Source organism: Salvia hispanica, chromosome 5 (genome assembly GCF_023119035.1).
Source record: "Salvia hispanica cultivar TCC Black 2014 chromosome 5, UniMelb_Shisp_WGS_1.0, whole genome shotgun sequence".
Classification (NCBI taxonomy): Eukaryota; Viridiplantae; Streptophyta; class Magnoliopsida; order Lamiales; family Lamiaceae; genus Salvia; species Salvia hispanica.
Window position 1 is genome coordinate 1,946,754 of NC_062969.1, and position 19,959 is coordinate 1,966,712.

Genomic DNA, 19,959 nt, shown 5'->3' on the forward strand with positions numbered 1-19,959 from the left:
ATTAAAGGCTATCACATTTTTTTGGAAAAAACTAGTAAATAGAAAAGCATTTTAAAGGAAAGTACAAATGTTTGGTAAAGGTTGGTTTGATTTATTTATTTTTGCTTCAACTTGAGTTAAGGAGTTGAATATTACTTTGATTCTTGGCATCAAGTCTTTATACCTTATCAATTATTGAAAGGAATTTAATTTCAAATATTACACATTTCCATTCAATGCACATGAAACATTTTTTTTGTTTAGCTAATTAGTAAACATGTTGCATGTGCATGTACTAAAAAGACATTTAACAATTGGGCTAAGTCCAGTCACACCCTTTTATTTGAGCTGGGCCTTAACATTAGGTTCAGAATTTATGGATTTGGATTACATGAGATTTTTTTTTTTTTTTTCAAAACTTGAATATTCTATTCAGTTCTAATTGGTTTTTTAAAACTAAAAATCCAAAACATTAAACTATATTTAAATAATATATTAAAATAATAATTATAGTTACTATTTTTTTTCAATTTTACGTTCGATTCGATTAAGAAAATATAGTAGTAGTTGTGAAATTTTGGAATCAAATAAAAATCTCAATGATTACCAACATTTTGTGCTAGTCTCACGTGTAGGATAGACACGTGCGCCGCCGAGCAGCCGTGTTGGTGTTGGATTCTTTATTTTATGTCCGTACATCAAGTCTTTACATTGAAAATTATTACTACTACTACAACTATAAAATATTAAGAGTAATTTATTTGTCTCTTTTACTATATTTTTCGTTTCATTATAGCTTGATTGATTAGTCTACTTCACTATACACGTCCACCTAATTAATAGCTGGACGTTACCAGTCAATTATAATTAAGAGAGCGACAACTACAAATAAAAATAAAAATAAAATAAAATATTTTATGTCCAATCCCATGGAAGATAAAACACCTAGCATATTAATACGATAAAATCAGCAACAAATATTTATTGTGCATATATGATTAACCTCAACAATATCAAAATCAATGAATAAACCGCATATTCTTTGAAACCCTATCTCACTCATCTGAGCTCTGTCGGCTGTCACACACATTTTTCTCTCACTCCCTTCGCTCACTCGAAAAGCCACACACCACCATGGCGGCCGCCGCCCCCACCTCTCTCTCCACCTCCCCCACCTCCACCGCAGCTCTCAATCCTCCTACAAAAGCTCCACCCGCGTCCCTCGGCTTCCTCTCCACATCCTCCCCTTCTCTCAAGCCGCTGCGCTCCGCCGCCTCTTCCCGAGCCTCCACCGGCTCCGCCTCGGCCGCTAGGATGGTCTCGGTCCCCGCCATCAAGCCCCTGGAGTCTCTCGATTTCCAGACCTCCGTCTTCAAAAAGGAGAAGGTCAACCTCGCCGGCCACGAGGAGGTATGAAATTAGGGTTTAATTGCCAAATGTGTGTGGTGGATTTGGGGGAAATGTTGCTGCTAGGGTTTATTCTGTTTGTTTATGCTCCGATTAAACAAATCTGAGGTTGATTAGTTTATTGCGGTTGGTAGCTGTGTAGATATGGATAGATCTGCTCTTTTTTTTGTTAATATTTAATTTGTATTAATAAGTGAGTAATAAATTAATGAATAATGAGGTGATGTAGTAAGATATTTGTATTAAGAGCTTGAATTTGTGTGATTGCTGATGGTGTTGCATTGTATGCACTGTGCAGTACATTGTGAGAGGAGGAAGGGATCTGTTCAAGCTGTTGCCGGATGCATTTAAGGGCATTAAGCAGATTGGGGTGATTGGTTGGGGCTCACAGGTACTTCATTGCTACATCACTTGAGAATGTTGGTGATTATTGAGATAATTTGCTTTTGCTCATTTTTCAAAGAATATTACTGTGTTGATTCATTGTTGTTATAAGTGAAGTCTTGTTTTTTTTGGTGTAGGGACCTGCTCAAGCACAGAACTTGAGGGATTCTCTTGCCGAAGTGAAATCTGATATTGTTGTTAAGGTAATCTTATGTTTTTTTTACTTGGCTCGTTATGTGGATGAGACATGTTCTGATCATTTTTTGAAGTGAGTGATTTATTTTTATGTTGACTTCCATGTAGATTGGTTTGAGAAAGGGTTCTAGTTCATTTGCTGAGGCCCGTGCTGCTGGGTTTACAGAAGAAAGTGGGACGCTTGGAGACATATATGAAACCATATCCGGCAGTGATTTGGTGATGCTCTTGATATCGGACTCAGCTCAGGTGACCATTGCCTTGAACCTTCAATGAGGCCCTTGATTAAATCCTCTGTTTATGTCAACTACTTAATTCTTCTGGCGCATCTTTTTTCCGAGTCTTGTGTGGGCATTGTTATGATGCTCATAGAAGTTTATACCAATCAATTATGATTTGCTGTATGTGTTTTTCTTCGTTGGAGGTGTCTTTATTCTTAATTTGTTCAATGTTGCAGGCTGATAACTATGAGAAAGTGTTCTCACACATGAAACCAAACAGCATCCTAGGACTTTCCCATGGGTTCCTGTTGGGACATCTGCAGTCAGTGGGTCTCGACTTCCCCAAGAACATTAGCGTAATAGCTGTGTGTCCCAAGGGGATGGGTCCCTCTGTGAGAAGGTTATATGTGCAAGGGAAAGAAGTGAATGGTGCTGGTATCAATTCAAGTTTTGCTGTTCACCAGGTATCCATCTTGTTTATATGTGTTTATATCCAATGACAGGATTTACGTATATAGGTTACTCTTTGTGGTGGTGTGAATGTTTGATGTATTTTTCTTTTTTTTGCTTGAAGGATGTTGATGGCAGAGCTACTGATGTTGCCCTTGGATGGTCAGTGGCCCTTGGTTCACCTTTCACTTTTGCCACTACCTTGGAGCAGGAGTATAAAAGTGATATCTTTGGGGAGAGAGGTAAGAATGTCTCCTGAGGTTATTTGTGCCATGTTGGCTCAGAAATTCTCTAAATCACCTTTCGATCACATCAGGAATTTTGCTTGGGGCTGTGCATGGTGTTGTGGAGTGCTTATTCAGAAGGTACACTGAAAATGGGATGAGTGAAGATCTTGCTTACAAGAACACAGTTGAGAGCATTACAGGGACAATATCGAAGACCATATCAACAAAGGTTAGTTAAAGTGTTGATTTGTTTTAGAATCTTTTCGTCACCATTGCAATATTTTGTCTCGAGATGTATGAAGATTACTCAATTTCTTTGTTCTTTTAACTACTCTTTTTAATGAACTAATTTGGTTTCTGAAATTATTACAGGGTATGCTAGCAGTCTATAATGCCTTAGATGCACAAGGCAAAAAGGACTTTGAGACAGCGTACAGTGCTTCATACTATCCCTGCATGGACATCCTGTACGAATGCTACGAAGATGTCGCCAGTGGCAGTGAGATCAGGAGTGTTGTCTTGGCTGGCCGTCGATTTTATGTATGTCTACCAGTGATTCATTTTGATGAGACCAGTTGTGTTTCCTATTTCTTCAACTGATATTTATCAATATGTTTTTCTCCTTCAGGATAAGGAAGGCCTACCTGCCTTCCCTATGGGTAAAATCGATCAGACCCGGATGTGGAAAGTTGGTGAGCGTGTGAGAGCCCAACGCCCAGCAGGTGACTTGGGACCTCTGTATCCTTTCACCGCAGGAGTCTTTGTTGCATTGATGATGGCCCAGGTGCGTCTGTCTCTTTCCCGTCGAATATTTTCATTTCCTCGCTGTATATGAAGCTTTAAATGATTTGGTGGCAGAAATCTCTGATGGTTATGTGAAAATTTATTCTGTTCAGTTGATGGTTCCTATAATCTAACTGAATGTTCTTAAATTTGCTTTTGGACAACACAGATTGAGATCTTGAGGAAGAAGGGGCACTCATACTCTGAAATTATAAACGAGAGTGTGATCGAGTCCGTGGACTCGTTGAATCCTTTCATGCACGCTCGCGGTGTATCATTCATGGTTGACAACTGCTCGACAACAGCTCGGTTGGGATCAAGGAAGTGGGCCCCGAGATTCGATTACATCCTCACCCAGCAGGCCCTTGTAGCTGTGGACAACGGCGCCCCCATCAACCAGGACCTCTTGAGCAACTTCCTCTCGGATCCCGTGCACGGCGCGATCGAAGTATGTGCCCAGCTGAGGCCCACCGTCGACATCTCAGTGCCTGCCGATGCGGATTTCGTCCGCCCAGAGCTGCGACAATCCGGCAACTGAAGACATAGCAAGTCTTCATTCTCCTATACTCAGTTTGAGCTGAGCTTTAGATATTAAGATATGTCTGAGTGCTGCACTGGTTGAACCTTAGGATCCTGTTTTTCTTATTTATGTTTTTGTATGACGGTATGGCATAAAAGATTGTTCGGCTAGTTGGTAATAATATGATGTTTGTTGTTCTAAATTCCACTTGAGTTGACCTGATCAGTGATATTTATTTAATTGATTAGGTAAATTACAGGTGATCAATCCCAATCATTCACACACCAATTATAGTTAGAAGGCAACCTCTATAGTAGCATCTGCAACACCCAAGAGCCACATACTCTCTCTCATGATATAATAGTTTCATTACCACCATGAGTTATTGACTCTTGCATACATATACTCATCAACTGCTGAATGCTTCTTTTTAAAGAGAGATGGAAACAACAGGAAGAATCATACTTTGTAGAGTGTTAGCATTTTACTTTATCTCAAATATTTGTATGGTTTTCTAGCTCTAACAATCACCAAATTAAGATGGGTCATTTTGAATGTTTTGAAGGAAACTACTTTGGGTTCCAAGGTGTGGCAAGAGATATTAATGGAGCATCATCAGCATCGTCGTCGTCATTGCTTTTGAACAATGAGAGAGGAGAGTTCATTATGAGGCCAAGACAAAAGATGGGCGATGCAGACAAGGCGAACAAGGCTTCGATTGCTCTGAGGAATCACAGCGAGGCCGAAAGGCGAAGAAGGGAGAGAATCAATCGCCATTTGGCTACTCTTAGAACACTAACTCATGGAACTTCCAAAGTATGTATATCATTTTCATGCCTTCCTTATATAGTATCATTTTCATGTCTTTCATGTTTGGATTGGTTAATGATTTGTATTTATCATGAATCAGATGGACAAAGCAGGGTTACTAGGCGAAGTTATCAATGAAGTGAAGCTACTAAGGAAGAAAGCAGCCGAAGCTACTAAAGGCACAGTGGTGCCGAGCGATATCGATGAAGTTAGAGTGGAAGAAGAGGAGGACCCAAACGACACCGCTTCAACCTCGATCCGAGCTTCCCTCTGTTGCGATTTCGAGCACGAGCTTCTCCGCGATTTGAGAGAAGCTGTGGGGGCTCTGCCCCTCAGTGCTGTGAGGGCTGAGATTTCTACATTGGGTACTAGAATGGTCAGTGTTTTCGTGATCACGGGACTGAAAGGTCAGGTTCATCCCCTTGTCGATTCGATTCGTCAAGCTCTTCGTTCTGTCCTCGACAAGTTCTACGCATCAGACGAGTTCTGTTTGAGAGATAGTCCGAGCAAGAGGCGGAGAATGTCTTCGTTCTTGGCCTCTTCTAGCTTATCTTCGGGTTTGTTACGATGAAATTAATTGAATAGAGGCATGGTGGCATATGGCTTGGCATGCATATTTGTAAAAGGGGTGTGCATGCTTTCTCATATGGCACCTTTCTTCTTTAGCTCTTCTTTTCTGCGCTCTACATTTGATACAATCATATTGATATTACTCTGTGACTCTTAAATATTTAATATTTCAAAGTGATGTTTATTTATTTCTGTAGAGAATCTCAGAAGCCCTATTATTAGACCTATATATATGGTGCAACATGTATTTTATACTTGCCATGTCAACGTTGGGATGATATATTTTTGTAAGAAATCGCACCTGTTGAAAGATAGCAATAACTATTTCACATAAGAACATAAGCAAAACAGCATACAATGAGAATGAAACTACACTATCCTAACTGAACAATTACACTTTGTGTTCAAAATTGATGAGACAATTTTCGATTCGATTAACAGTCTCAGGAGTAATTCGGTACAGATATACCTATTTTTGCTAAATCCCGAGAGTCGATAAACTCTAATCCAAATCAAAATCAAAACCAAAATCCAAACGTTGAAAGTTGAAGTATAAGGAAAAAAAACTGTTGTAAATCATCGAGGGTAAAAAAAACTGTTGTAAATTCAATTATTATGAATTTCGACTGTTAAATTGATATGTCATTACAACAGAAATAATTAGTTTATGATATCAGATCAAGTTATGACTTCTTGGATAGTAAATAAGTCTTACTTCAAGGATTGTACTAATTTATAAAGATATGCCATTTTGTTTTATTTGCTAGGATGAGGTTGGACTAATGTAGAACTTGATATATTTAAAAGTGTTATGTTGTACTGTAATAAATTATTGAACGTTTCATACTTTCAAATCAAAAATTCTAAATAAGGCACTATATAATCATACTAATTCTACAAGATATAAGAACACACTATTTGTATTTGGTGCCCCGAAAGAATGATCGGGACTTAAATAATTTATAATATGAACTTAGCTTTCAAATATTTGATAGATATGGGAGAGATAATTCAATTCAAAACAAAAACAAATTGCAAATTAATACATGAAAAAATTCACAAAAATCTACACACATCCCCCAGGTACAAGCTTGCCATAAGAGGAGCCAATAACATGTGAACAAAGGGCCGTGGCTCGTCTCCCCGGCCCCTCGTACGCAAGGTCTATGTCGATGAGCTTCACGTTCTTGCACGGCATAGCCTCGCTGCACTGCAAATTCAACGCAACCTCCGTGCTCGACACCCCTCGGATATTCTTGAATGTCACATCTTGTATTTGCACATCCGAGCTCGATTTTCCCTATACATAAATTATAAATATATAATCACTTTAATTTTTATTGAAAATAAAAAAAAATTGAAAAATTTGTGCTACCTTAATGTAGCAATGTGGTGAGGGGCAGTAGTACTGATCAATCAATACTGGATTTTTGGAATTTTTCATAATAATATTTTCAAAAACTAAACCGGAAGCCATGCTATATGAAGAGGGCGACCATGTCTTGATCCTAACGCCGTTTTCGGAGGCGATGAAGGTGCAGTTTGCGACGGTTATGTCCTCGACATACTCGCGCTCGTGGCCCCTCCCTAGGCTCCCGATGCTTATGCCGTGGCCGGGCCCACAGACGACGTTGTTCACCTTGATGTTTTGGCTGCCCGAGACCATGGACACGCAGTCGTCTCCCGTGCCAATGATGGAGTTTGCTATCGTGATGGTTCTCGAGCTGCCAATGTGGATTCCGTCGGTGTTGGGGCTGTCTGCGGGCGCGGAGAGCCTCACGTGGCTTATGGTTAGGTTTTCGCACGAGAAAACGTTGAAATGGGAGCTCTTGCTGTTGATTGATTGGATGTTTTCGACCCTCGAGTTCCGCACAAAGTCAAATCTCAATGTCTGCATAGACGCACGTAAACCCTGAACCCTAAACCCTAATTAAACAGATTAAGAAAGAGAATAAAGTAAGAGAGAGAAACTAACGACTGGAAGAGGCTTGCAGTGAGGGTTGCTTTTGCAGTCGTTGAGATGCCACGCGGAATGGCCTTGGCCGTCGAGGGAGCCACCACCTCTCACGGTGAGGGCGGATAAGTAGCGAAAGGCAATCCACATGTCGGTGAACGAGGAGAGGTCGGTGGGGGCCACGAGGGTCCCTTTGAGGAGAAAGGCCATTGAGCCATTGCATGAGCCCTCAAATGAGACTGGACTTAACAAGAATCTCCCATTTGGGATCCAAACCCTACTCCTTCCCTTGTATGCACATGCATCTTTCCATGCTTTCACAAATGCCTAAAATTAATCATTTTACACAAAATTTAAATTTTATGCCAAAAATCAATTTATTGGAAAGTCTAAGCTAGCTCGAACTCATGAACTCGAACCTGGGCGTTGTCGGTGGTGCCATCTCCGATGGCCCCATAGCGAACGACGTTGAAGAATTTTGGCGGCACGGTGTGACTTGTAACAACTAGTGCAATGCACGAGAACAAGAGAATTGCTAGTGACCAAGAAATGTTTAAAATTGCCATTTTTAGAGGAATTTAACTCATTGCAACAATGGAATTAAACTGTATTTATATATGGTTTAGGATGAAGATGAGAAGTCATGAAGATGGTCAAGCGTAATAAATTGAAATTTATTTACAATTAAATTTTGGCTATTACTATTACTCTTATTATTATAAGGATAGCTCTAAAATTAAATATGGCGATATATATAGGAAACCGGTCAAAATCCATCATATTCGATTGATTTACCTAGCAATTGAGAGAAGTTATTTGTATTATTGTATCAACTGTCGTCGTTCCACATTCTGAAACCCTTCTTGCACACGTACGGGTATGAATGATGAATTTATTTAAGAAAATATATTTTGTGAAGTTTCTAATTTTATTTTCCAACTTGTAAATAGTAAATCAGGCCACCTTATTGGGTTTCATATCAATTATCCAGATTTATGTACTAGCAAATATCTACATATTTGTAGATAAACTGTCTAGAATTTACACCCTCCGTAAAATTTGTTGAGAATTATCTAGAATAGTAGATTTTGGGGTAAAAGATAACCTAGATATTTATAGAGAAAATATTTAGATTATTAGAATATAAAAAAATGAGTGGAGAACTTTAGAACACCCTAAATAGTATATATATAGAGAGGTATGAGATCATTTGTATCAGTCTGAGAAATTGAGAAATGAATGAAAGTTTTTTTATCAATTTTGTTTTAAAGAAATGTTGAAAATTGCTTTGTTAGTATTAATTAGAATTGCAATCTATACACACATAAACGACAAGTTTTAGTCTTATTTTAAAATATTTATAAGTTATGGGCTGAAATTGAATATTCATAAAATATGTCATAATAAGGTTTAGATAAATAGACATGCTGTTAAATTTTAACTACATTGTCACTTTTTTGGATAAAAAATTGATCAATTCATACTATTAAGAATTTAAGGACCTAAAAGTATCAAACCTAACGTTATGCGCCAAAATCATAAAATGATTAAGGTTCGAAATTGGACTTCAATCAAATAAAAACTTGATTTAATCTTTTATTCGTTCAATTTTTAATTTTCCAATTTTTGACAATACAAAGTAGTAGTAGTAGTGTCTATCAAATGTATATCGCTACTGTCTTGGAACCTGGTCTGGATTAGAATTAGTGTCTGGATATGGAATTGTTATACATTTAGAATATCATTTATTAGATTTTTTTTCTCATTAGAAACTTTCTAAATATCTATATCTAGTGAAATATTTATATCTTGATAACACCTAGAGACGATTTAGGTGTTTTTAGTGATTGTGTATATGTTATCTCATAGCAAGTGTAATCTATGATGAAAATGCTATAAAAATACTACCTACGTCCCTGAAAGTTTGACACAATTTACCATTTCGTTCCGTCCCTGAAAATTTGTTACACTTCACTTTTTACCATTTTTTATAGTGACCTCATATTTCACTAACTCATTCCTACTCACATTTTATTATAAAACTAATATTTTAAAAGTAGAATCTCCATCTCATCAACTTTTTAAACTCACTTTCTATTACATTTCTTAAAACTCGTGTCGGGTCAAAATGTGTCAATATTTGGGGGACGAAGATAGTACTCCATCCGTCCCGCTTTAGGAGTCCCGATTGAGTCGGGCACATATTTTAAGAAAAAAGTGTTTGAGTGTAATAAATAAATATTGTAGTGGATGTTGGGACCCACTTTTAATTGAGTGTCCAATAAATAAATGTTGAGACTCACTTTTAACACTTTTTTATTAGTTATAGTGGATGTTGGGACCCACTTTTAACACTTTGTAGGCATTTTATTATTAATTTATCTCAACCGGGACTCCTAAAGCGGGACGCCCAAACCAGGACTCCTAAAGCGGGACGGAGAGAGTAATACATAAAAACAAATTACAAATTAGAAAAATTATGAAATAGACACATCAAGGTCCTCTATGATTAAATTAAAAGAAAATATGAAACGATCACTTCCAATTATTTGATCCATTTTATTTGAACAAAAAAACATGGTTTTATAGACAGGAAATTAGAAAAAGTACATAATATCAACCAAAAAGAAGCAGCAATAAACTAATCAGCAGCATCATTTTTCAACATTCAAATAATTTATGGGAAAATTCAGGCAAATCTAAAGCAGCATCGGCTGTCACTTTGTCTTCATCAACAATCTCCGGGCTGTTCAACGTATTTCCCTGCATCGACTATTTCGAATGAATCATACGATTTCGGGTGCTGAATTAGAATTAGAAGCAAGCATGGATGTCTAGAGGAGACTTGAAACACGAAGACATCAACAAGTGCCAAACTAAAGTAGTAGTATGTCGAAGATAGTTTCTTTTTACCAGAGTGCATGATCTCCGTAGGTAGCCCACGAGCAGCAACTGTATCCCATTGTCGTGACTTGCATCATGATCTCCATCGAGCAGACATGGTTGCTGTGTCAAAAGAAGTCACACGGAGGTGTTAAGAGGTAGACTAAATTACAGAACTGACATGATCTCGAGTAATGGGCAAAATTTTGACCGAGATCAGATTAAAAGCATCTTAACTAGAATGTGACAGGAACCTAATTAAATATCATTCAGGAAATAAAGTTTTATATGCATCTAGCTTCTCTATCTATCTGTGTAAAAAGTATGAAGAAGGAACGTATTACGTATTATGATAGTTGATAGCTCTGAAGAAGTATGCATTATCCAAATGCTATTTAGAATAACATGTTCAAAAGTAGATGAATAAAAGTACTCACGATTGTTTTCTTAGAAGAGATGCTGATTACAGCCTTCGAGACCTGCCCATCTAATTTGGCCCAGCCGATGTGTAGTCCCCATATTTGACTCGGAAGGTCAGGCAATCCATTATCTGGATCGTCACAATGTTTATCAAAGTTGTAGAAAAAGGTTATCGAAGAATAAATTAAATATTTGGAAGAGAAGGTAAATGAAATTTAAGTGTTCTACCTGAGTGTGCCTGAAAAAGTCCGTTGCTAAGAACACCCGTGAGAAGAATAGGTTCAGTAGGCAAAGCATTATCAACCCCTGCAATCATCAAATCAGAAAGTCATGCATCTACTCAAGCAAGGGATGGGAACAGGGGGGGGTGTATGACGAAAGTAGGAGACAGTACAATCATCAAACTCAGGAAGACCCCAATGTTCTGGTTGAAAATCTAGGAGTGAGTGCAGTATTGAATCAGCAATTGAATACGAATCAGATTCATTTTCAAGTGATGGCACGGCTACGACCTTCATGTTAGCAGCCTTTCCTGCTTTAACACCCACACTGTGGAGGACAAGATGCGGGGAAAATTAAAGCTTCTTGTAGAGGAAAAAATATATGTTGCAGCAACAAAGTTAAAGTAAACTGTGGCAAAAATTATGATGTGGAGAATAGCTGGAATGACGAAGGTGCAAATCTTCTTGTTTATTTATGATGCAATGGTGAACTTACACAGAGTCTTCGATCACAAGACAACATGAAGGATCCATTTCCATTCTTTTTGCAGCTTCCAGAAATCTGTGCAGCAGCAACATTGAATATATATTCAAATTAAAAATACAAAATAGAAAACCATGTTTAACAATATAAGATGCTATAACATCAGAAATGGTATAAGCTGATGTTATACTTATGACTTATGAGATTCTACAGTATTAACTTTCAATTGAAGTCAATCCAATCTCTTCATCTGGAATTGAATGATTGGATAAATACTTACAAGCGTGTAACAGAGATAGATATAAGAGTATATAAGAATGAAAGATCATATACAACCACAACATTATAAAATCAAGCAAAAGCACAAACATGTCACGAAGAAAGGCAAAAATCTGTCTTACAAGTCTGGAGCAGGCTTCCCTGATTTCACCTCATCACTTCCAAGAATGACATTGAAGTTATCCTTCCAACCTATACACAAAAAGTATTATAAAGATATCGAGGCAGAATCTAAAGAGGCACTTGTCCACTGAAAAAAAAAAGGCAAAAAGAGGGCTTTGAAATGGCAATCAGTTGGATCGACGAGGCAGGACTATATACATTATCCGACAAAACTAAAGACACAATGTCACTAGAGACACCCCAAAACAACCAACGTGAAGACATGTCATTGAGTAAAAATACGCAACAACTTGAGGATACCATCATAGAGACAGGTTCATTATTTGGACACATATAAGCACCATGTCCCAAGTTATTATCATGAACAAGATAACTAAGTTTAAACTGATAATTTCTGATTGACTAGTATGTTCATGGCATGGTACTCATAATTTCTATAAGATAAACTGAGGAAAGTAAGTGGCTACCATCATGGTGAGATATTTTCCCCTCGATATTCTTCCTCAAAGAATTTGAAGCGAGTCCAAATGGCACACCGTGCTTGTGCAGATGTCTCATGAGACGGTTAGCCCCCGGAAGTGGTTTAGCCAATAGCCACCTACACCAAAGAGATCAGAAGACAACATCACTGAGACATCCAATGCAATCTTTTCCATAGACAATGAAACAAGCTAAAAACAATAACATACAATAACTCAGTGTCACTCTACCAACATGCATAAACCCTGAGCTTCTTCTATATATATTTGAACTAGTATTCTCATTGAATTAAGCTAAATAGTAGTATCAAATCACTCGACATAAAACAGCATAGTTATAAAGATACGATTTTTAGCACTGATAATTGCATATAAACCCTAAAATCGAAGCGAAAACTCACGTTCCCTGGTACATTGGCAAGATTTCCTTCACGTATTCCTCGGTGGTGAGAGGGAGATCATAGTCATCCACAATTGTGAGAGACGATTCCTTGAAAGTCATCCCCAATCTCTTCCTCTCCTTCTCACTATCCTGCACCCTCCCGTATTTCGCCAAGAAATTCTTCAACACATTCTTCGTAACATCCTCTGACAACACAGAAACATCATCACGCTCCCTCACAAATTCACAATCAATCAATCAATCGAACAATTAAATCGAGAGAAACGGGAAGAAATCGATACCTGTGTTCAGAAGGGTTCCGTCCAAATCGAAAATGACGGCGGAAATTTGGGGATCGGAGCTCGAATTCTCCGCGGCGGAGCCCATAGGCTGTGAATGCGGTTTTGCGATGTTGTGTGGATTGGGGGAGAGAGAGAGGGGAGGAGCGTTGGGATTGAAATAGAGAGGGATTGATTCTCATCGCAATAGGGTTTATGGTGGCTGGAGAATAGAATTGGTGTGTGATTGAGTTCTATGTGGATTCAACATTGAAGCATTATTCTAACTGAATATGGTATTCTGGATATAGAATTGTTCTTGGCATATGCCACCTCTTCCCCTTCCCAATATAGAACTTCTTTTGCATATTCATTCATTAGTAGTAGTACTAGGAGTATTATTTTAATAGTAATTGATTAATATCTTTTCAAATTTTAAAAGTCAATTTTGGAATAAAAAATTATAATTTAAATAGCACTTATGTTATCTATAGTTGACATATTATTTATTTTAGAATAAATATTTAATTTAAATAGCACTTATGTTATCTATAGTTGACATATTATTTATTTTAGAATAAATATTTAATTGTAGGAGTTACCTAAGAACATCCGCAGCGGTAGGGAAAACCGCGTCCGTCCGTCCATGCCAGCGGCAAGGGCGAGCTCGTCCGCCGCTGCGAGCGGTCCGTCCGCGCCAGCGGCACGGCGCTGCTCTTAGCTAAGAGCACGTTCGTGCCGCTGAACAGCAAACGTGGCGCTCTTTGATTCGCCAACGGCATTGCCGTTGGCATATTCAATTTTTTTTTTTTAATTTGAAATTAATTTTAAAAAAAGTTTTTAAATAAAAAAAATATTTTCCCACTTTCCAAAAAATTATATCCGTTTTCTATCAACTTTTAATTTTTTTTTCAATTTTTTTCCCAAAAAAATCACATTTTAATTATGTAATTTTTATTTTTTAATGTATTTTTATAATGTAGAAATATTTTTAGTAATTGTATTTAAATTGAATAATGGAGTAATAGAATAGTTGGACCCTTGAGCTTGTCCTTAGCTAAGAGCACGGATGTGAGTGTTGTGCTCTTAGCTAAGGACAAGAAGTAAAAGTGGATCCGGGTCCATCTCCGTGCTCTTAAATAAGAGCACGGATGGGGATGCTCTAACGTCTCAATTTCGACAAAAAAAGTCCCATGAAATATCCAGACCAAATTGCCACTGCAGTTTAAAGAAGGTGTTGAAATATTCCGGGCAATTTGGAATGAAATTGCTGTGGCATGATATTTTAATAATGTTGGCACATGAGATACGATCATATGAGATTGAGACATTTTAATTTATTTAAACGTTTAATGAATAAATCAAATATTTACCGATTAATATATTAAATGCATTTAATATGTTTTTCAAAACGATGCCTATTTGTTTTGCATGTATGAAAAAATGGATTAGTGAGTTAAATTACTAGAATCATTTTATATTAGTACGTCATACCCCTTCATCCCAATTTAGTTGATATATTTATTATAAATACAAAATTTAAGAAATTAATATTTAAATTTTAAATGAATAGAGAATAAAATAAAAAAGAGAATGAAACTGAGATAATAAAGTTTTGGCCAAACGGCTAATTCAAATAGCGACTTAGTTGGTTAAACGTTTTCCTCTCCGACTAACCGGTCCGAGATTTGAGTCACCATGTTGAAAACTACACCGAAGACATGTTAGTATGCAGGAGAATAATTCAAATGAAAAGTTTGGTGGAGACGAAAATAATGATATGTTGAGTTAATTCAAATAAACACATCTAGGCTAAGGTAGTCACTAAAATTAAACCACCTATACGCCACATCAAATCCCACAACAATAAAACAAACCACAAGCCAACAGCATCATTCACAACCACTGAACAAAGTATCAATACACAAACATAAACACAATGTATCTACTTCGACCCCAAACACGCATATCTCCTCGACAAATCATCGACTTTTCACTGCATTGTACATATAAAAAGAGTGTAGTTGGGACCCGGGAGAACGGTCGATTTGTAACTATAATAACTAAGTGAAAGGGGATGGGAGAAAAACTCACCTTAGCAAGTGCACCTTCGCCTCCAGGCTTGGAGGTATTATCCTGCTTTTGTGCTTCGTCTGCAAGCAAGGGATAAGAGATTACATACTTTCAGAAGAACGAGAAAGAATCTTGGAGGATGGGTGCCCTAAGTTTTTCCGATAATTTCACATTGATTTTCCACAAACAAGTGGCAGGCAGCAGATGTTGTCACATTTGGTAAGTTTCTGCTTTAAAATATGATGGAAATCCAATGGAAAGAATATGCTTTGAGAAGGGTTTATTCTTGGATGATGATGCATAGTTCTCTTATTATAATTCTCAAGTCTTCATTATTAATGATGCACTTAAAATAATATAACAGCAGCACATCTTAAAGCCTAATATGGTGAACCTCAGCAACGCATGTAGGAAATTCATAGCGTAGAGATATGAAAAGAACAAATAAAAGGAATATCGGGAATAGAAATGACATGTTATGTTTTGGCACCAAACATTTAGATGTAAAAATTTCAGAAGATCCTGAGTTGCTATGAAGAAAGTCAACTGGAAAGGAAATGAATATTTGCAGAGCTTTACGTCTTTACCCATTAAAATTTAACAAAAACTAATTTATTTGGTTTTCTCTATTTCTAATGGCTGTCAGGTAAGGTTACCTCCATCCTCTGGAATGTCAGAGGTCCACAGTGTGAGGTTGTCCCTAAGCAGTTGCAGGATTAAGGTGCTATCCTTGTACGATTCTTCGTTCAACGTATCAAGCTCAGAGATAGCTTCATCAAAAGCTTGCTTTGCAAGATGGCACGCCCTGGAACATATAGATAAGGAAGTTGAGATGGATTTAAAGTGACTGAATATTATCTTAGAATCAACAGTATTGCTGAGAAGACATACCTTTCAGGGGAATTCAAAATTTCATAGTAAAAGACTGAAAAATTCAAAGCCAGCCCCAAGCGAATAGGATGTGTTGGAGGCAGATCAGTCTCAGCAGATTTAGTAGCCAACTTTAACCAAGTTCAAAGAAGAATAGTGGAGTAAGTATTAGTACAAAACTGAAATAGGTAGGTTATTATGCCAGTAGAGTCAGTATAAAGATTACAACTCGTATTGAGATTGAGTTATTAACCATTGTTGTATCAATTCTTGGATCATTTGTAAACAGAAACATCACTTATGACAAACAAGAATCAGTAAGCCTTACAAAATCCTATCCTTCCTTAGGGGATGGGGTGAGCTTGGCGGAAACCTTATTCATAAACTGTAAATTGATAAAGAAACCCAATGCATACCTCATATGCTTTCAGTGACTGATCAGCAACGTCATTCCTGTCGTTACCTACCTTAAATTCAGCCAAATACCTATAGTAATCCCCTTTCCTGAGAAGGTGAAACACACTCAAGTTAGCAGCAAAAAAGGACAAAAAAACGAAAACTCATAAATCCATAATTTGTCAATAACAGAGTAACTTCTTACATCTTATAGTAAAACACGGTTGATTCACCAGCTGTGCAGGAAGGAATAAGATGCTCATCAACGACAGTCATGATATCACTACAAATATTAGTGAGCTCTAACTCAACCTTCTGGCGATACTCCTTGATCCGCTTAGCATTCACCTCATTTCCTCTGGACTCTTCCTTCTGCTCAATTGATGACAATATTCTCCATGAAGCTCTTCTAGACCCAATCACATTCTTATACCCAACAGACAGCAAGTTCCTCTCTTCGATCGTTAACTCCACATCCATTTTAGCCACATTTTTCATTGATTCCACCATCTCTGCAAAATTACCCCAATTTTTCGAATCATCAGACAAATCAGAACAGTGTAAAACCAAATTTCTCGAGATCAGGATTATCAAAACCAGAATCAGTAGAACCGAACAGGTAAAACACTGTCCAGTTATTCAAATCATAAATTAACTTGAAACTCCTAAATACTAAGAAAGATGAACTTAGAGCTCCACATAAATACTAATCAGAAAGCATTTAAGCAGAAATTTCAATCTCCAACCTTCTAACATAGCTGCAACAACATCAACCAAATAGTTTACTACTTCAAGTTCTCCAAAAATTAGCAGAGAGTTAAGCAAAGCGCAAGCAGAGACGAGATCGATATTCATGCTAAACTAATCGATCCAAATTTAGTCGGAGCGAGGGAGGAAACGGTTTACCGTCGTATCGCTCGGCTTGCTCGGCGAGTTTAGCGACGTAAACAGCGGTTTCGCGATCTGAAGAGGAAGCCATCGCCGATCCAAAGGCACTCTCTCTCTCTCTAGGTTTTTGACACCTGCAGATTTTTTTTGCAAGTCGATTTCCACAGCAACAAAAGGGGAAAGTAGGAGTGAGGAGAGAAATGATTGATTGACTGACCAACTGGATTGATTGACTGACCAGCTGCTCCCTCCTGTGACTATTATTCAGTTCCCTACGGTTACTACGCTAGTCTTACGTACTCCCTCCGTCCCACTAAATATGCAACATTTGCTTTTCGGCACAGAAATTTATGTTGTGTTGTTTTGTGAGTTAATGAAAAGAGAGTAAAGTAAGAAAGAAGTAAATGTAGATAAGGTATTGTTTCCATTTTTAGTTTCATTTTTAATGGAACAGACCAGAAAGGAAAACGTTACATTTCTAATGGGACAGAGGGAGTACATATCCGTCCAAATTTTTTTGTCACAAAAATTAAGAAAAATTGAGTTTCACAAATTAATTAAATTAAATATGATAAAGGAGAAAAATAATAAATAATATAATGATAAAATAAAGTAATGGTAATTAAATATTTTATTTTATGCCAAAACAGAAATGACCTAGTTTTATTTAAAAAATTTAAGAAAAATACGGCTCAATTTAATTGGGACAAATAGAGTATTTTCTAAATAAAAGTAAGAATATTAATTAAAATTAATAAAAAAATTAAAAATAAGAGAAAAGTAATATCGCGAATAATAAATGAGATCCAAGTATACCGTATATGGTGAAAATATTTCTTAAAAAATGATTAATTTATGATGCGAATCAAAATAGGGAGTACATAAAGTAGATTGTTTTTGTTAGAGCAGCGGGAGTATATTAAAATAAAATTCAAAATTATTGACTATCCAATAAAAATATTTTAAAACAAACGGTAATTAGATAGATTTTTGTATGAATGCATGGTTATTTTAGAATAGTCAACTTCAAGCAAGTGTTTAACAAAAACCCACACTAATATACTACTACCTCCGTCCCCCAAATTTTAATACACTTTGATCCGGCACGAATTTTAAGAAATGTAATGGAAAGTGAGTTAAAAAGATTGATGGGATGTAGATCATACTTTTAAAGTATTAGTTTTATAATAAAATGTGAGTAGGAATGACTGAGTGGAATATGGAGTCCACTGCCAAAAATGATAAAAAGTGAAGTGCGTCAAATTTTCAGGGACGGACCGAAATAGTAAACTGTGTCAAAATTTGGGGGACGGAGGCAGTATAAATATGTTAACAAAAATAGCACCAATTAATCCAAACTTTAAGATATATTCCAATCAATCAAAAGAACGCAAACAAAAACATTAATTGGAATTTACAATCAAACTAAAATCTGTCTTGAACTTAATTTGCTGCATATATTAATTTATACAATTAATTCATAATTACTACGTAATACGAAAACTAAATAAGGCAAGTTTACATATAAGTCAGTTTCCATTTAATATATCTTACCATAAATTAAAAGCTCCCAAACCCTAAGTTTCCCTCTTATTAACTAACTTACCATAAATTCAAATCTCCCAAACCCTATAAATACCCCCCTTTCCTTCTCCTCCAAAATCACAATCAAAATCAAATTCAATCAAATTCAACGATGCCGTCGATTCGCGTGAGCTTCAATCCGCCGCGCTTCCGCCGCGGCGATCTGGTGGAGGTGGCGAGCGCGCAGGAGGGCTTCGTCGGGTCCTACTTCGAGGCGACGGTGGTGGCCGATCTGGGGAAGGACGGCTACCTGGTGCAGTACCGCACCCTGCTCAGGGACGACTCCTCGGGGCCGCTGCGCGAGGTGATCGGCGCGGCGGAGGTCCGGCCGCGGCCGCCGCCGGATCCGGCGGAGCGGTACCGCGCGGGCGACGTGGTGGACGCGTTCGACAACGAGGGGTGGTGGTGGGGGCGGATCACCGGGAGGAGCGGGGACAGCTACTCGGTGTTCTTCGAGACGACACGAGACGAGATCGTCTACCACAAGAACGCGCTGAGGACTCATCACGAGTGGAGCGAGGGGCGATGGTGCCTGGCGATGCTGGTTCCGGTTGCTTGATTATTGATTGATTAATCTTGGATTAAACGAGATGATTTACTCTTAATTTTGTTTATGTTTTTGATCGTGCTATAATTTGATTTTTGATATGAGTATTGTTGAATGGAAAGCATTGATTCTTTTGAATTCTTGAATTGTTACTTGATTATCTTGTTTATGCAAGTTTTCTTTTTTATTTCGCTTGTGAATTGGCTGAATTGAGTGTAGTTTTTTTGTTTGAATAATTGGCGGGAATATGAACAACTAATTTTATATTACTTCAATTCATATCATTACAAAAACAAACAAATAAATAAATTTAATTTCTACTTATTTATTGAAAATGAGTTCAACACCGAAGCAATCTGCTTCTTGGTAAAAAGAAATAACATAACTTAATTTCAATTTAATTGAAGGAACGATTTACCAACAAAGCATCTTCTTGAATTTAAATGTACTATCTCAAGTTCACTTCTTAGTCTGCATTTTGCAGTTACTATACATTTTTCTCAATTCTTATTTTGCTAATTATTTATTTTGTGTATGTTATACTGCTAATTA

At 37.2% G+C, this 19,959-nt stretch overlaps 6 protein-coding genes across 7 annotated transcripts; 3 read left to right on the forward strand and 3 right to left on the reverse strand.

The window, feature by feature from the left end:
• The first annotated feature begins 1,030 nt into the window (after nucleotides 1-1,030).
• Nucleotides 1,031-4,368, forward strand: LOC125186869 (ketol-acid reductoisomerase, chloroplastic-like). Its single transcript, XM_048083345.1, has 10 exons — nucleotides 1,031-1,389; nucleotides 1,685-1,777; nucleotides 1,908-1,973; nucleotides 2,074-2,214; nucleotides 2,423-2,650; nucleotides 2,761-2,878; nucleotides 2,953-3,092; nucleotides 3,236-3,403; nucleotides 3,492-3,647; nucleotides 3,816-4,368. The coding sequence occupies exons 1-10, from the start codon at nucleotides 1,114-1,116 to the stop codon at nucleotides 4,182-4,184; spliced, it is 1,755 nt and encodes a 584-aa protein (XP_047939302.1). The 5' UTR covers nucleotides 1,031-1,113; the 3' UTR covers nucleotides 4,185-4,368.
• A 149-nt stretch (nucleotides 4,369-4,517) lies between these two features.
• LOC125186871 (transcription factor bHLH30-like) lies at nucleotides 4,518-5,648 on the forward strand. The gene is made up of 2 exons (XM_048083347.1): nucleotides 4,518-4,982; nucleotides 5,077-5,648. The coding sequence occupies exons 1-2, from the start codon at nucleotides 4,707-4,709 to the stop codon at nucleotides 5,545-5,547; spliced, it is 747 nt and encodes a 248-aa protein (XP_047939304.1). The 5' UTR covers nucleotides 4,518-4,706; the 3' UTR covers nucleotides 5,548-5,648.
• A 964-nt stretch (nucleotides 5,649-6,612) lies between these two features.
• LOC125188227 (exopolygalacturonase-like) lies at nucleotides 6,613-8,066 on the reverse strand. Its single transcript, XM_048084989.1, has 4 exons — nucleotides 7,920-8,066; nucleotides 7,522-7,827; nucleotides 6,922-7,437; nucleotides 6,613-6,846 (listed from the first exon to the last, which is right to left on the reverse strand). Exons 1-4 carry the CDS (start codon nucleotides 8,064-8,066, stop codon nucleotides 6,613-6,615), a joined length of 1,203 nt encoding a protein of 400 aa, XP_047940946.1.
• Nucleotides 8,067-10,116: 2,050 nt separating this feature from the next.
• On the reverse strand, nucleotides 10,117-13,391 carry LOC125190342 (bifunctional riboflavin kinase/FMN phosphatase-like). 2 transcript variants are annotated; one of them, XM_048087621.1, is made up of 10 exons: nucleotides 13,074-13,391; nucleotides 12,791-12,977; nucleotides 12,378-12,508; nucleotides 11,910-11,979; nucleotides 11,521-11,586; nucleotides 11,198-11,352; nucleotides 11,032-11,109; nucleotides 10,821-10,933; nucleotides 10,414-10,506; nucleotides 10,117-10,263 (listed from the first exon to the last, which is right to left on the reverse strand). In XM_048087621.1, the coding sequence occupies exons 1-10, from the start codon at nucleotides 13,156-13,158 to the stop codon at nucleotides 10,162-10,164; spliced, it is 1,080 nt and encodes a 359-aa protein (XP_047943578.1). In that variant the 5' UTR covers nucleotides 13,159-13,391; the 3' UTR covers nucleotides 10,117-10,161. The 2 variants fall into 2 exon arrangements, with proteins under 2 accessions (XP_047943578.1, XP_047943577.1); XM_048087620.1 differs by having other exon boundaries at nucleotides 10,117-10,272.
• A 1,401-nt stretch (nucleotides 13,392-14,792) lies between these two features.
• Nucleotides 14,793-17,479, reverse strand: LOC125190127 (14-3-3-like protein D). The gene is made up of 7 exons (XM_048087330.1): nucleotides 17,295-17,479; nucleotides 16,594-16,900; nucleotides 16,409-16,496; nucleotides 16,014-16,123; nucleotides 15,779-15,927; nucleotides 15,144-15,202; nucleotides 14,793-15,045 (listed from the first exon to the last, which is right to left on the reverse strand). The coding sequence occupies exons 1-7, from the start codon at nucleotides 17,365-17,367 to the stop codon at nucleotides 15,043-15,045; spliced, it is 789 nt and encodes a 262-aa protein (XP_047943287.1). The 5' UTR covers nucleotides 17,368-17,479; the 3' UTR covers nucleotides 14,793-15,042.
• A 1,493-nt stretch (nucleotides 17,480-18,972) lies between these two features.
• Nucleotides 18,973-19,419, forward strand: LOC125188228 (protein AGENET DOMAIN (AGD)-CONTAINING P1). The gene has a single exon (XM_048084990.1). The coding sequence runs from the start codon at nucleotides 18,973-18,975 to the stop codon at nucleotides 19,417-19,419; it is 447 nt and encodes a 148-aa protein (XP_047940947.1).
• Nucleotides 19,420-19,959: the final 540 nt, after the last annotated feature.